This window comes from Sinocyclocheilus rhinocerous, unplaced genomic scaffold (assembly GCF_001515625.1).
Source record: "Sinocyclocheilus rhinocerous isolate Xijiao unplaced genomic scaffold, SAMN03320098_v1.1 scaffold1069, whole genome shotgun sequence".
Classification (NCBI taxonomy): domain Eukaryota; kingdom Metazoa; phylum Chordata; class Actinopteri; order Cypriniformes; family Cyprinidae; genus Sinocyclocheilus; species Sinocyclocheilus rhinocerous.
Genome location: NW_015635541.1, coordinates 2225708 through 2240543, shown reverse-complemented (window position 1 = coordinate 2240543; position 14836 = coordinate 2225708). Strand labels below are relative to the sequence as shown.

The 14836-nt window shown below is 40.0% G+C and overlaps 1 protein-coding gene across 3 annotated transcripts in view; it reads left to right on the top strand.

Moving 5' to 3' along the window:
* Window positions 1–7000: 7000 nt before the first annotated feature.
* Window positions 7001–14836, top strand: part of LOC107747274 (adhesion G protein-coupled receptor B3-like) — a 168202-nt gene continuing 160366 nt past the window's right edge. For all 3 annotated transcript variants that reach the window (XM_016561742.1, XM_016561741.1, XM_016561740.1), the window contains exons 1-2: window positions 7001–7496; window positions 9229–9994. In XM_016561742.1, coding sequence (XP_016417228.1) covers window positions 9244–9994 — 751 coding nt within the window. In that variant the 5' untranslated portion in view covers window positions 7001–7496; window positions 9229–9243. The remainder of the gene's footprint in view (window positions 7497–9228; window positions 9995–14836) is intronic.

Genomic DNA, 14836 nt, shown 5'->3' with positions numbered 1-14836 from the left:
AAGTACATTGTACTTATTTTTTGATGTAAGTACATAGTAGTTAAGGCCACTTAATATAAAGTGGGACCAAAATGAGCAATGCAAGTGTACGTTAAGGGGAATAATTGCTTGAGTACATTTCCTTCTTTTATATGACATATATAATTGCAGTTCAGTTGTATAAAATGGCCTCAATAATTAACCTCCTTATAAAAGTCTCATTATAAATGATTTTCATCATAGAATTTATCTCGGATGTATGCGGGTCATATCCGTTGTAACCAAGCTTAAGTTAAATTACGGTTTCACTCCTGGGAGAGCCAATAAAATTTCCAATAACATTTCAAAGTAAGCATGCAATATCATAACATGTAAAATACGATGCGAAACAGCTGAAACAAAGCTTGATTATCACTTTGAGAGTCTTCTAAACACTAATTGGCGCAGTAAGATTCATCCACGTGATGAAAACCCAACCATCTGCCAGAACATTACAAGTCATGATGTTTCATCAGCAGCCAGAGGAAACCGTTGCGCTGATGCTCAACAGCTTCCACGCTGGGCCTCCAGAAATGTGGAGCAGTAGTTTTGTAGAAGAGGGCAAACAGTCAGACTAGTCCGAAACATATTTTTTTACCTGAAAAAATTCTGATACAACCATGTCAGGCTTCGTTTCGTTCTCTTACTGCGCTCCCCACAGTTCTTCTTTTGTCATGAAGCAGACATTTCTCCAAAGTTTTGTTGGCAGCATCCCACACTGTGTAATTGATTATGTAGATCTATTCATTTCTCAAAGCATGTGAGAGATTCACCAATTAATTCCACCGCTCTGAATAATAGCTGCTGGTTCATCTCGGGGAAAACAGTGGGCTGAAACAATAACGTTGGCAAATAAGAAGCAAAGTAATAAGAAGTTGGACTTTAGGGGGAAAGCTGACACGTCATTGGAAAATACCAAGTCTTGCTTCAGGGGAGCCATTTTTCACCCTTCAAACACTAAGAAAGGTATTACGACTAAAATATCTGAACTCATGTCTGTCACAGGTTGCTAGCGAGGTTGTTTGCATGACAGAATGCTACTTGAGTTGTCTTGGATTTGCCTGTGAAGATCCCATTGTTTTTAACAGAATACAGTACAATAAAGGCTCTTTATTGGCATCTATGAAGAGCTTTTATCATCTATGGATCCTTACAATTCCATAAAAGTTTCTTTAGAGAGGAAAAACATTCTTTAGATTTTTCAAATATAAATATATAAATGCATCATTCATTCATTCATTCATTCATTCAAATGTCCTTCACACTAAGAAAAAAATTGTTCTGTTCACTCAAAGATTCTTTGGGGATCCAAGAATGGTGGTTCTACGCCATTGCTGCGAAACCCCCTTTTTGGAACCTTTCATTTTAATTTTTCAAAGTTTCCGATAATTCTGTAACTGTGTGATTTGTAAGAGTTTGATTCCAAGCTTTGGTTGTGCCACTTTGCCAAATGATTTCCATATTGTTGCAAATCTTTCATGGTTGTTTTTGTTTGCATGCTCTGTGGTTGGGGATTTCAGTGGAGGAGGGACGTAACGTCCATTAAAATCCTGTTTGTTTACCACAGTTTTAATCCAGACATGGTCTTAAACTCGTTTATAATATTCATGTACTAAAAACAGCAAATAAAAAGTAAAGCCTTTTTCTCCTTTTTCCCCTGATTCATTTGGTTCAAGATGTCTAGTGGGAGCAATCTCATGTCTCATGTCAACAATATTCAGAAGCGAGGTTCTTCCGCTGGTTTGCGTGTGTGTTTATCTGGTTGGTGAAGTGTAGGTTGGAGATCTTGAAAGTAATACATGTGGATGCTCAGAAACCATTTGTCACCAAAACACAATATTATTTGCAATAGTTTTTTAGCAACACTTTGATTCCAAGGGCAAATGCAGCCTTGGGGTGGAAAAGTGCACGGTCGTGACATGGCAGAGAAAGACGCCGCGGCTCCTGCAGCCTGATATTTGGCCCCTGTTCCTCACAGGAGACACTCTTCTCAGTGTATTCATGTTTCAATAAGGCTTTGAATAGTTCTCCCCCCACCATCACAGCTCACTGAGCTGAAAGCTCCCAAAGCTCCCCGCTCTTCATTATGGCCGCTGTATGTGGGACGCCTCCGGGTCACTCCTGATGTTCCTCTGGCCGCCTGAGGAGGATTTTCGATGCAGCACTCACAAGCCATGCCAGAACAACCGAAGGCAGGGGAACACAATCTGTGAAGCAAGAGATCACTGATTTTTAATGAACAAGAAGTGGTGATTTGAGATTGGGGACTTTTTTGGGGGGGTAGGATTGAAAAATCCTCTGTTACATTTACAGCTCTTTGCTGAATACAGTTAGTGCTTCCTCCTATTTCCTTGAGCAATTAATATTATTCATATTTTCTCTGATCTAAATATATAAGGACTACTGGTAACAAAACAGAGGTTCTTTTGTTGAACTTCAAGGTCTTTGGAGCACAATGTGACATTCAGCTGATGAAAGTTTGGGTTGAAGATGAGACATGCATGGTGCTCAAGGACTTAAAATGCTTGCAGTAATTTAAGGTCAAGTGTTATTGCTACAGCTATGCGGATGATGAGAAAGAAACTATTAGGCACCATATGTTCATTATTAAAACAATGTGTTCTTGTTCTACAAATATATATGTATGTCCTTTGTTGAACAGAACAAGAACAAGAATTATAAATACATTCTTTGTATTGTTCATTGAAACATTGTATACAGTACTGTACATAGAATACGCAAATAGAACATGCAAAAATTAATAAAAGATAAACAGACATTGTAGCACATTGTGTGGTAATAGTATAAATAGAGCTTTCGTTATGGTTCCCTTTGGCTGCAGCTCAGACCTTATTTTTATTTAATTTTCTCTAGGTCGGTGTAATGGAGTTACAGTAGAACACAATTGGTTGCACTGGGTTATTGCATTATGATTGACTCTTAAGGCTCATCAACTTGCAATCTACACTCTATGTGAGTTGCTGAAACAATATAGCCTCCTATAAACAATTATAGAGGGTGGAGTGTTTCTGATGCTGTTGTGAGGAGCTGAGTTGTTGTTAGCTGTGGTGAACTTTTATTATGAGTTGTCAACAAGGTAAACACGTATCAACACTTGGCATACAGAATTCAACAAAGCTACAAATCAGGGTTGTGTGCTAGTCAGAAATGAATTTAAAAAGCTTTTTAATTCCAATCCAATCTAATTCCAATTTGATTTGAATTTGAATTGAGGTTGTGAACAGGATGCAGAATTTGGATGTAAGGAAGTACAACTGAAATTAAATATATGACTTACAGATAGAATTTATATTCTTATATATTGAATCACATGTCATCAATGTTTGTGGACCATGGAGGTGGAGCACTTCATTTCCAGAATACTTTATTTATGCTGATATTTATGTTATTTATTTATTTTGGCCAGTTCCTTTCAAATTCAGATTCATTATCTGAAAGGTAGACATATTTCATAATTATGTCAACCTCTAGCCTTTACTGTATAGCATAACCTCTTCAGTGTTATTGCATAATTTAATGGCATCATTTAGCAGCTTTGTTTGTTTGTCTAATTCAATAGCAATTCTTCAATGCACAGATTTCAGAACGGGTGTGATATGTTCTGATATTGTCTTTTTTGGTACATTTTCTGTATTAATTGTAAATGAAATGGAGTTTTTGAGGGTGGACAAGAAAGAAAATTGTGGATGTTAATTATCAAATTCTATGCATTTGCTCAACAGAAAAAAAAAATTCATTAAGATGATAAATTAATTATTTGCAAACCTTTATGACATGGAAATCAGAAGTACAATTACAGTTTACAGTGAATATAGATTTTTTTTGACAGAGTTGTTGCTATGAAGGGTGTAAATCTGTTTTGTCTGCAGTTTTATATCAGTCCTGTTTCTTAGTGCCTGTGCTTTGACAGATTGCTACTGATAAAAATCTTTGTATGGACTTTATAGATGACAGCAATAATTGTGTCCTCTCTGTAAATGGGTGGTACACCTCCCGGTGGTTTTAAAAACACTTCATACTGTCAATTATCCAGTTTGGTGCTTATGAAATGACTGTTGCAGGCGCATGGGAAACAGAAAAAAAAATTACACCCTGTCATTGAAATGTTTATGTAACTAATTATTTTTCTGGCTTTTTTTCTGTTGTTAATAGACTTTCACATGTCACTCATCACTGACATTTAAATCAATTACTTAGGTATTTGATTAAAAAGATTTTTCTTGTTGACTCTATACAATGACTTGTGTGCGTAAATGTCAAATTAAAGATTTTCACACCATGAAGAGATTATTCAATAAATTACGATCCTTTGCCATCTTTCGTGCTACATACATATTCAACTGCAAATAACCTGCTTTTCAATTAGTTAGGATCACAAATATTACAGGATATTTAATAAAGTCTAAAGCAAGATAAGTCACAAACTAGCAAGATTTAAGCAAGCAATAGAACTGATATGAGCCCGCACCCATTTAGAAATGTATGTGTTTGTCTTAAAGGGATAGTTGAAATGAAAAAACAAATCTGCCATTATTTACTCACCATCATACTGTTTCAAACCTGTATGCATTGCTTTATTCTGCAAAACACACAAAAATTGTTTTTGTAAAATCTTCCTGTTTATAGTGTAGATCTTTTGAAGGAACTATAGAGTGATGACAATTTATTTTCTGTATTTCTGTATAATGCATCTCTATGATTTGTGTAAACACATCTGTGACACATTAAACCTGAGAATGATACATTAAACAAGTAAAGGAAGGATGTCAGGAGAATTACAATAATACAAAACCAGTCCCAAGTGGACTGATCCTGTGGACTATTAGATTTATTCACTCAGTAAGCATAAATAGAGCAGGTCTTTAGATACTTTCTGTAAAAAATTAATCAGATTTACACAACAACATGAGGACAGTTCCCAAGACTGAACCTATAAAGAACAATAATGTGAGCTACTATCAGAGGTCAAAGTCTTAATGGCGGTGCTAGCTCCTCATCCAAGCCATCTTACACTGAAACCATGATACTGATATGACCATGATGTTGATTGGGCTGAAATAAAGACTAAAGCCTCTAAGAGATGAAAGTTCAAGGCTGTAGTCAGCTTTCCTCTGATCAGGTTAGTTTGATGTTTTAATGACCTTGTCACAGGCTAAATACATACGAGAAAGACTTGATTAGTGTTCATGAGATTGTAGCTCTGACCATGCAGTGAACTATACAGCCATAACGTAGTAATTATATGAATCATTTAATCTGTATGCTGCGAAAATATTACTGTGGGTTGCTTGTATCCATTATTTATATAGATCTACATTAAAAGCCAGGAGCAAATTAAATAAGTTATAGCATGTACTTACCATGTTTACCAAACAAAAAGTAGGCCTAAAATTTGATATTGTACCTTGTTGTTATTGTTTTGATTGTTTGGTGTCTGCTTTTATAACTGAGAACATTGGAAATATCTTTAGTAGGCCTATTCATTTTTATGTATACAATTCTTTAAAAAAAAGTGTTTAAAAAATCGCAGCTTTACCAGACCTTTACGAAGTGCCAATGTTGTATCCTTAGCATTATAGGAACTAATGCCATCTGTCGTCTCAGTTATCGATTTTAGTGAAAATGACCTCGGAGAACCTGGATCAGTATTAATATTAGGCTACTGCAATTTTTAATTAATTAATTAATTTCAGTATTGGTCTTGTATATCAAACTAGCCGGTAGTTTTATACATTGTAATGAGTAGCAGAAACTTTAAAACTGTAAAAATTGTTTACTGTAAAAGTATTCCTATTGCCTGTTTAAATGTGTGTCCAGTTCATCCAACTGCAGCGTGAGCATCTTCCATCCATCTCCAACTTGTTTGTCCTTTGCGAAACTGGGGCATCATTTCCGAAGAGGAATTGGTGACCATAGGTAGTCCTTTAAAAAAATAAAAATAAAAAAATGTTTTATCGCCTTTGTTATTTGGCGAACTAGTTTACGGAATAGGCCTACGGCTATTTGCTGTTTCCCCCAAATCGAAATGTTCTTAAAATAATTTTTTAATGCAAGTGTCTAGTTTCCAACGTGTTTTTAAAACGGTTTGGTATTGGCATTGTTAGATTACAAATCAGTCAGAGCGCGTATTTGCGCTTGTCGCTAAATAGGCTACTCTACCTAGTTAAAAATAGCACGCTGCTCATGCTCTTTTGCGTTACGTCGCTAAAAGTCCGTCATTGTGACATGTTTATCTGAAGTAACCTGCCTTACCTATGTGGTTTTAGAGGTCTGTCGCGGAATAAATTGACTGAGATCACCCTCGTACACGTCTCCAAAATACAAATCTTATTGTTACTACTATAATAGATTAAAACTGTGTTCTTCAGAATGTTATTTTATTCATTTTTTTAACAAGACAAGAGCTTTGTCACAATTTTATTGTATGAAAAATAACTGTACCTATGATATTTTGTTTGAAACTATCTCCTGGTGAATTCTTGTACGGATGGCTCACTGTAATTACAAACCCACTCTGGAAGACAAAGAAACATCAAAATCAACATTTATAGCCTATCTGGAAAAATATCCACAATAGTCCCTTCTGAAGTAGGCTAAGTATACGTCGATGTATCTCCCAAGTTCAGCAAGTTTTGTTGTCCTTTGAAAATCATTATATTCTCAATTAGGCTAATACAGTATTTTCTTTCTCGAGACAAAAAAATCTAATTCTTTATGATGGTGCGATGATGAAAAAGATGAAGCAACTTCACGAGTTCCTGTACATATCTCAAAATCCCATGCAAAAACATAATTCCCCCGGAAACAAGCCTCTTATGAATTATAATTCCATTGGCTTCTGCTAAAATAGTCCAGGCGGTCGCAGAAAAGGCACTGTGTCGTTAGTTCTAGTCCGAGGGACATTCCTCTGCCTTGATTTTCCCATAGAAAAGAGTTTCTATGTTATCCAGGGGAAGGGGGGTGAGATGGTGAGAGACGCAGCTCGAGACGTCCATACGTGCCTTATCTTAGTGGCAGTGACGTGATATTGCAGCTCCAGTCCTGAGGCTCGGCGAGAAAGCGCTTTCCATCTCACTCCACAGCGACTCAGCAGCATCCTCCATCCGTCAGGGATTGCGCTCTACCTGCTACCCGACCTGGGCATCTCTTGAGGGACGGGCAGACAACGACTAATGATCAGTCGAGATTCACAACATTTTTAGCCCTCGTTCTAGTGTCTGCTCACTTCTGTTGCGCTCTCATCACTTGGTTGCGTTGAGGTGGGAAGAAAAAAAAAAGGAGCGAGATGATGATCCAGCCTGGAGTCTAATGCATTTTTGCTCACTGACCATCTTGTTGCTCTAGACTTCTATCATCTGCAATGGGAGATATCGATTCGCAGGGGAGCGACACGTTTCATTTCTAAAAGGATGTTTCCAAGTATGTGGGGAAAATAGCCATAGCTTTCAGAGTGCAAGGTAAGACCTGTTTATTATTATTAATTATTATTATTATAAATAAGTAGATGGATAAATAGATAGGTTTGAACGACAATGAGATGGCCCTCGCCCAAGTTTATCCATCTTCAATGCACAAACGAGTTAAAGATCTGAGTTCCATAGTTCATTCTAATGAATGCAATAGCCTAAAAACTACGTCAATATTTCAAAGGACTCGAACGTTACCAGGGCCAGTGTAAAGTTAAACGATGATCGACGAGTTTCGCAGGAAAATGACATAGAATCGAGTTTGACGCCGACTGTATTTCGTAAAATCCGTTTTTGTGACCACATTCAGGTTTGCACCCCCAAAACTGACGATTGACAATCACGCTAGACTTGAGTTTTGTAAAAGAGTATGAATATGAAAAGACGTCGCTGCAGTTTTTATCTATTTATTTCTGTCGCTACGGCTTTTTCTGATCCGTTCATATTACTGATCGTGACGCGACGCGACAAACTGGAACGCTCCCGTAATAATCAACGAAAAGTGCAAGAGCGCGACAAGACATCGGATGTAAAGGAAAAGTAGCGCGCGATGGTTGCAATGTGCGCCAATACTGTCTCGTCCTATATAGTCGTGTATAACCTCTCTGTATATTGCATCGTACGCGTTTTGCTATGTCGTACAAGTAGTGCCGCATTTAAGGTGATTAAAGAGTGAAAATAAAGGCTCGCTCTGGGAATGCTGTGACACTGCACACAGCTGCAATGCCTGCAGGATTCATGCAAACAGGACATCGAATAGCTTTTCTCTTCTGCTGGATCTCCCTCTCTCTTTCTCTCTCCCTCTCCGCCGCCTTTCTTTCAGACTCCTAGAATATTTGGGAATTCAACACATTTGCGCACATTATGATGCATTACGTACAGCAGATCGTCGCGGAGACAAATGCATTACATCGAAATCAAAGTTTTTGCCTCATGAAAATCATAGATTGCGTTCAGTAAGGGAATTAGATGTTGAAAGTAACGCTGCTTTAATCCTTACATAGATCATCACGACATTATAGTCCATCCAGTCAATCGGATATGATCTCTCTGTATTATATAAAAGACGATATTTAGTAAATGTATGTGTTTTTTTTAGTTGAATAGAAATCCCTGAGCAGACAGATATGTAGATGATTATTATGCGGTCAGACATGTAGATCACTGCAGAACTGCGACACATTACCCTGGAGTGAATAAAAAACCAAAACGTTTTATTGTGCCAAAATGTCTTTTTGTTAGTGACATGTAATGCCAGTCTTTTTTTTATCCTTCCAAACGAACGAGTCGCTATTTAATATAACGACCATAAAGCTAATGCATGTCAATGATCATTGTGTCCGACACTGTCAGTCATTCAAACACTGTAAAGATCATTCAGTGTGTAATGATCATATCAAATGATCATTTGATCGCTAAATATCATGCAGTTTTATCCTGCCACAGCAGATGCCCGAAGTTATTACCACCAATTTATTAAACACCACAAGGTGGCAATGTTTATCCGAAATGTGTTACATTCCCAGGGAAAGGATCATTTGAATCTCCATAAAATCGAGATGGTAGTTTATGATTGAAAATAGGCAGTTCAAACGAACAATGTAGTTTAACACAAAGCTAAATTGGATAGTTAGGAGATCTTAGACTGAAACTCTTTGACAAAGCATCACTTCACACCACATAGACTGACAATTAACGTAGTGCATCTCTGTTTCTCTTGCAGGCCAAATGACATAGGATGAAGGCTGTTCGTAATCTGTTGATTTATATATTTTCCACCTATCTCCTGGTTATGTTTGGATATACTGGTGCCCAAGATTTCTGGTGTTCCACGCTGGTAAAAGGAGTTATCTATGGATCTTACTCGATAAATGAAATGTTTCCCAAGAACTTCACAAACTGCACATGGACGTTGGAGAACCCAGATCCTACCAAATACAGCATCTACCTAAAACTTTACAAACAAGAAATGAGCTGTTCTGAATTCTCTCTGCTGGCTTACCAGTTCGATCACTTCTCTCACGAGAAGATCAACGAGCTGTTGAGGATCAACGAGTCCATCGTGCACCTGTGTGATGACGCCAAGAATATTTATGTGTTTTTGCATTACAACAAAAATTTCGTGCAGCTCCGGCGAGTGTTTCCCTACGACTATAACGGATTGACGACAAAGAAGACAGAGGAGGAGGAAAGGTCTGTGGTGGAGTTTGTGGTTTTAAACAAGGCGAGCCCGAGTCAGTTTGGATGTCAGGTGTTATGCACGTGGTTGGAAAACTGCTTGAAAGGAGAGAAAGCTGAATCGTGTGGAATAGTCTACGCTAAATGCACCTGCCCTCAACATTTAGGCGATGGGGAATCTGAAAGCGTGCTGATGCTCAGTAACGTGCTGTTGCCTTTAAATCCCCAAACCGAAGGATGCCTGACTCCTCAGGTGCGCTCGGCGCAGGTGTGCAATCTGAGCGCGGAGGTGCGGCGCCCATCTAAGGAGGGTGAGTATGAACCAGACAGCTGCAGGCCTTTAATGGAGATCATTTCACAGCTTAATTATACTGTGTCTTTATGATGCCCCTTTGTATTCCTCCACCCTTCCACATAAAAGAACACCAAAACAGCTCACTGTGTTCTGCTACTGATGTCTATGACTTTTTTTTGTTTTGTTTAGTTTTACAACAATTTCTGGGTGTACAGAACAGGAATGTCCTCTCTAGATGTATTTTATGTTTTTATGTTGTGTCAAAAGTGTAACAACCTGGATGGCGATTAATTAATTAACTAATTCATGTTTTTTTGGAACAGGGGTACTAAGTCTAATGTATTTTACATCATGTCATCTCTTTTATCATTTAATATAATAAACCGTTGACATGTTTATTGGAATTCAGAGTTCACTACTTAATTGCAAATCCAAAAAAAAAAAAGAGTTATTGAATACTGTTGGAAATGAACAGGGTCAAAGCACTTGACACCATACTTAGCCTTTTGGCCTAAACTTAATTGTTATGCTGCTGTCAGCCTCCATCAATGACAAGCGATCAGTTGTCCCTCTGCTGTCCAGCTTTGTCTCTTGCCACGGACGCTGGCAACAACAGATAGCCACAAATGCCTTCGAAGGAATTTGCTAGCAATAAACATTTCTGATGGGGGGATGATGCATAATGGACTTGTATCAGGGTCACCGATATTACAGCTAATTAGCATCTGTAACATTTCACAACTGGCACAAGTTAGAGATCAACTGGAGGCAGGGATGACCCAGCATACTGTGAAAGGACAACAGCTCACAGTGATGGTTGGCCGAGAATGGATGCTGACAGTTTCACTTCAATCCCAGCACAGTGATTCAAAAATAATGAATAATGAGGTGGCGAGAGAGCGAGAGGGAGGGAGTAACCGTCCTATGGCATTCTGGTTTCACTAGCTGAAAATAATAACCCCCTAGGGAGAAGGTGGCAGCTTTCCCGATCAAGCGGAACACGGTGCTTTGGAATTATCAAGGTTCAGTTGAGTTAAGTAGGCCCCCAATTTCGTTTTTCATCCCCCTTTTCAAATTAGCTTTATATTCCATTCCAAACTGTGTCATATTCCATTTACGATCTCGTAACTGAGAGAGATTTTCATTTGGTAATGTTTTAAATATGAATCAAGCTTAAAATGAAGATTAAGCCATTGATTATTTTGTTCCCCAGTTATTGTGTGAGCGTTTTATTATGTCACAGACTCTATAATTAATATCAATCCTTCTGTATCTATGAATTCTTAAACAGAAGTCTCATCTCAAGGCATTTCAGTCATCATTATAGGCACTGGAAATATAGCTTTACCATTAAAAAGTAATGTTTCATTAACTTTCAGCTATCTACATGTTAAGAGAAGCTTAAATGCTCCAGCTTATTTTTTCTTTTTTTTCTCGAAGATTACACTGAAAGCTTCTATTTATAGAGCGGAGGCTTTAGTGGATTGCTATCACAGGTTTAAAAGAGCACACAGCCCCGCTGTAGTGTCAGAATGAAGCTTCTGCCCTCCCGGATGAGCGTTCAGCAGCGCACGCCTTCAAACAGCCACGACAAAAAAAGATCTGTACAGAGCGGGTCCAAAATAAATGGTTGTCTTTGATATCCCTCACGCCTGGTTGTGTGCATGGTAACAAAGTGTGGCCTTTGAATGGGGCAATGAGAGAATCACTAAAAACTGGTTTTCTGGTTCATTGCACTCTGCAGGATGATATCCAGGAAGCCAGCAAAAACATGAGCTTGATTATACTTTATGATAACACCAGTGTTTGAAATGCTGCTTCGCCAAGGATGAAAGTAAAGTGTTTTGAAATGTAAAAACATATTAGACTTGCATAATGGATAATTATGATGCTGGTGCACATTAAATGCACTTGAGCAGGCATTAGCTGATTGCAGGAATATTGCAGTAACGGATTTATGGTTTTGTTGGTGTATTAACACGTTAGGTTTATTGAACATGACCTCAAACAGGTTGATGTTTTTGACAATAACTAACCAGAATTTTAGTAAACAGATCTGAATCTAAAACAGCCAAATAGTCATTTGTTTGAGGGCACATCTTAGATCAGCGCTAATGTAACCAGGAAAGGCTTTTATACCCTTTTAGAATGTTTGAATCTTTACATTTGGAGTTGGAAGCCATTTTCAATGTGGTACTTTTTGACAAAAGTTGACAAGAACGTCACCCACACATAAACAGTAGTGAAATCCATCTCATCAGCCTTTATACATTCAAACTAGAGATTTCTGTAGAAATGTCAACCTTGGCCTTGAAACCGCGGTTGGGAAAATGGGATGCCTAGGCTAGTTTTGCACAGCAAGGTAGTCTATAAAGCAAGCTGCCACAATTTATTCACAGCTCCAGCATTCAACCTGATATGACATGGTTGTCTGATGAGACATAAAGGACTTGGGGGTGAAAAAAACCCCAGATTAAATGGCTTTGAATGAAGTTATTCTCAAATGTTGACCATTTGTGGTAAAGATTTTAAGGCATTTAAGCATTATTTCACGAGTTCACACTTTCTTATAATTAAATAAATGTTATGCGTATTTGGCGTGCTGTCCAGGGAGAGGGCTCCGAGCTCGGCAAGACTCCCGAGCCCGGGGCACCCCCCCCTGTCCGGGGAGAGGGGTCCGAGCTCGGTGTCCAGCCCGGCCCAAAAGCGCTCCCCCCCGAGTGCTTCTCCCCGTGCTGGGGTACAAACTATGCTGAAAGTGCGGGGTTGGGGTGGCTACGACCCCCCAAAACAAGGCTTAATATTAGAGGGGTGCTGGACGTTCTTTGGTATACATTTATTGCGGCAGTATCTAGGAAGAAAATTTTGGCTTGTGGAAGCGTTCCGTGCTGAAAGAGAGAGCTAAAGGCTTCTGCGGGAGACGCGACAATCGCGGCAGAAGAAAAAGATAGAAAAGGCTCCTGCGGGAGCGGCTACTGCTGCGGCAGTAGGGAAATACAGAGAAGGACGGAGAAGGCTCCTGCGGGAGCAGACACTGCTGCGGCAGTGGGGGAATATAGATAAAGGCTCCTGCGGAAGCAGTCACTACTGCGGCAGTGGGCTGGGATGGATGGAGTGGGGATGGGTCGTTATAGATGGATTAGGTGATGTTAAAAAGGGGCTTAGCCGTGGTGGGTCGGGAGTTTGAGTGAACAGGGATGGACTGGCATTAAAGGGGGTGATTCCGAGGCGGGAGTGGTCGGGGGGATGGGTAGGGGCATGGCGGAAGGAAGAGCAGGCATGCGAGAGTAGGGAAATACAGATGAGGTTCCTGCGGGAGCGGACACTGCTGCGGAGGTAGGAGGGTACCTGCGGGAGCAGTCGTTACTTGAGGCAAAAGGGGCAAATTGAAAACTCCTGCAGGAGCGGGGTGCTAAATGGAGATGGGCAGACTAGGGAAAAAAGGGGTGGCTGATGAGGGTTTGGTGGGCTTCCTTGATGTGTGAGCGGTCAGATCGGATGTAGTTTTTAAAGGCTTCTGATGACCAGCGACTGAGTGATTGGATCTGCTGTTGAGAAAGGCCTTTTTGAGCCGCTGTGGTGGCTGCGCCTATTCTAAACGAAAATCACTGTAAAAGAAAGATAAGCCGTTCCATTGTTTAAGGAAGGAAATCCACAGACTGAGCTCGGCTCGGCATGAATTGGTTATAGATATTTGATCATCTAGCTCGTGAACGGAGGACGCAAGAGAGAGGAGGTGAGAGATGAAGGGGCGGCCTTGCGGAATGATCCGCATCGCAAAATTTAGATGACCGAGCACGGATAGCAGCTCGCGTTTGGAGCAGTTTGGGTTGGCTAAAAGAGTGGAAGCCACCAGAATCGTTCTGTCGATTTTTTCCTTGGGTAGAGAAGCTTGGAACCTTTGTGAATCTAGGTTGATTCCCAAAAATTCGATGGAAGTGCTTGGGCCTGAAGTTTTGTCTTGGGCGAGGGGGATCCCGAGCTCTGCGAAAACCTTTTGCGTTGTCGAAAGGTGCGCTGCTGGGATGGAGTCGGGGGGTGATATAATTAAGAAGTCGTCTAAGAGGTGGATTAAGTAGGGTACGGCGTAATTGTTGGAGAGGATCCAGCAAATTGCTTCTGATAACATGTCGAAAATTTTTGGGCTGCTTCTGCAGCCGAATGTGAGGCGGACGGAAAAGTAAAATTTTTTGCGCCAGCAGATGCCGAATAAGTGCCAAAAATTTGGATGGATGGGCATCACCTTAAAGGCAGAGGTGATGTCAACTTTGGCCATCCAAGCGCTGCGACCTGCGTCTTTGATCATGGTGATGGCTTGGTCGATGTCATGGTAATGAAGAGAAAATTCTTCAAGCGGGATGAGGCAGTTAATGCTCGGGAGCGGGGAATTATGCGGGGAAGAGAGATCGATTATAAGGCGTTTTTTACCAGAAAATTTTCTGGTAGCTATGCCTATGGGACTAACACGGAAAATGTTAAAAGGGGGGGCTGAAAAGGGGCCGATCATAAAATTTTCGTCGGTTTCTTTCTTAATTAGAAGGTCGACTGTTTCAGGTTCTGCGAGAGCGGACTGAAGATTGGGGCAGATGAGGCTTTGGGAGGGGAGAATTTCGACACCGGGATGAAAACCATGTGAGAGGCCTGACAGTAGATAGTTAGAGAAATCCGAGTCAGGGTGATGAATCAATTCAGAAGATAAACGAGAGACATTTACGGGAGTCGATAAGTATTGTTTAGCATTTTTATTGGCAGCTTTCTTGACAGGGCAAATCAAGCGGGCGTGAGCACCGCCACAAAAATTGCAAATGTGCATGAATCGACAGCGTTGTCTTGAGCATCTGCCGGCATTGAAGCTGGT